Genomic DNA, 2,194 nt, shown 5'->3' on the forward strand with positions numbered 1-2,194 from the left:
TTAATCGTAAAATATTTCGACACCTAACAATGCATCAATTTTCTTTGGTTCAAAAAACTCGGGATCGGCTAATTGTATGTGTTGTGGAATATTCAAAGAATTTTTTCCTACAAATTCATTTGGTAGTTGGTCACATATACTTGGTATAATAAGAAACTCTACCCTTTCTTTATAATTCCGTTTTTTAGAAAGAATTTCGGCTTGAACTGATTGTTTTATTCGCGTTTCCAATTGATTTAAACCTTCAACTGGAATTTCTACGTTTTTGCGAGGTAATTTTAACAAATTTGTGAATTTTTGCGTAATAAAGTGTGATTGCGAACCATTATCTAACAATACGCGAGCTTGAAAAGTATTACCATCTTTATCTTTTATATCAATTAGAGCGGTTGACAATAACACTTGTGAGGGACTTGATCTCGTTATTGCCACAACAAGTTTTGAATTTGATGCTGATTGAACAGAATCCGATTTGCCTTCGCTTACTTCCGATTTTTCGTTATTATTAAATTTTTCGTAATGTAGTAACGTATTGTGTTTTTGACCGCATTTTTTGCAACCCGACCATTTACATTCATTATTTCGATGACCACTATTAAGACAGTTGAAGCATACTCTATTTTCCTTGATTACATTAGCGCGTTCTTTAACAGTCATGCCCTTAAACTTTTCGCATTCGTATATTTTATGAGTTTCTTTACAAATTAAACACGAGACCGGTTTTTTCGATGTCATAAAAGATTGCTTTTTTTGTGTATTATTTTGAGATTTTCCTAAACCGTTTGCTTGATTTTGATTGTTAGGAGTTACATTTATTGACGTTACTTGTAATATTTGACAACGTTGCTCTAGAAATTCTAAAAAGATTTTCATTTGCGGCATATCGGTTGTAGTAATGGATTTTTCCCACTCGCGATGAGAGTTTCTATCGGTTTTTGCCGTAATCACATAAATTAACAAGGTGTCCCAATGTTCAACTGGTTCCCCTAATGATTTTAAAGAACGTAAATGACTTCTCACTGTATCTAACAATTTTCGCAGTTCACTTGTTGATTCTTTTGAAATATTGGGTATTTCCATTAAAGTTTTGACATGTTTTTGTGCTATAACCCGTTTATTATTGTAACGTTCAGTTAATAAATTCCATGCAATTTTATAATTATCTTCTGATATTTCTAACGCGTTTATTGTGGTGACGGCCTCCTCTTTCAAACACGACTTTAGATAAAACAATTTTTGAATTTTTGAAAGATTTGGATTATCATGCACCATTGAATTAAAAGAGTTATAAAAATCTAACCATTTGTCGTAAGTACCATCGAACGTTATTAATTCTATTTGGGGTAGTTTAACTTGATTCGAAAAGGCTACTCTTTGACTTGACATAGTGATTTGACTTGAATTGCCTGAATTAATAGCTGACTGTTGTGGGTTTGAACTTTGTATCAAATCAACAGCTCTGCTAATTGTTTCATAATAAAGTTTTTCAAATTCGTCAAATTCTTTTCCCGTAGTTTTTGTCGCTGCGTCTCCTTGTAATTGAATTGATTCAAATACGTCTAAAATACCAGACAGACCTTCTAAACGCATTTTAATTTCCGTGACTTTATTTTTATTAGCTTTGTTATCTATAAAATTTATGAATTTCGTAAGCTTTCCTTTAAGAGGAGCTCGCTTTCTTTTCAAAGTCTCAATTTCTTCCTCGGATAACGTCATTTTGAATTCGTATAAGAACAATTATTCACTTAATTAAAACTGTACTGAATTTTATGTTTAGGAAATGAATAAAAGGATTAGACACATTGATTATTAAACTTACTTGATTGCTTACAAGATTTACCCGTAAATTCTCTAGGCCAGTGACTCGATAAGCAGCTGTTTCAGAATTTATCATTTTCCTTGACTGCCTTGATGATGATTGATTCTAGGATGATTTAGTTAGTCTCGTACCTTTTGTGCTTTTTTATGTAAACATTGAACCTTCGGAAAATATCACTACACTGTAAAATCGTGGTATTCTCGTTTAAAATTCAACTTCACTTCAATAACGTCTGTGTTTTTCACCAAATTAAAAGTTCGAATTACTTATGGTTTTATAACAAGATCATGTTTTACACAACCCTTTGCTTTATGTATTTTATTGAATTATAACACAACAAATTTAAACATTTAATGAAAAGTATTTAAATGGGGT

The 2,194-nt window shown here is 31.5% G+C and overlaps 1 protein-coding gene across 1 annotated transcript; it reads right to left on the minus strand.

The window, feature by feature from the left end:
* Window positions 1-1,716, minus strand: LOC127287923 (uncharacterized). Its single transcript, XM_051315076.1, has one exon. It carries the CDS (start codon window positions 1,714-1,716, stop codon window positions 1-3), a length of 1,716 nt encoding a protein of 571 aa, XP_051171033.1.
* Between the last annotated feature and the right edge of the window lie 478 nt (window positions 1,717-2,194).

The sequence above is a fragment of the Leptopilina boulardi genome, unplaced genomic scaffold (genome assembly GCF_019393585.1).
Source record: "Leptopilina boulardi isolate dan_hultmark-lab unplaced genomic scaffold, ZJU_Lbou_2.1 LbouV2_377, whole genome shotgun sequence".
Classification (NCBI taxonomy): domain Eukaryota; kingdom Metazoa; phylum Arthropoda; class Insecta; order Hymenoptera; family Figitidae; genus Leptopilina; species Leptopilina boulardi.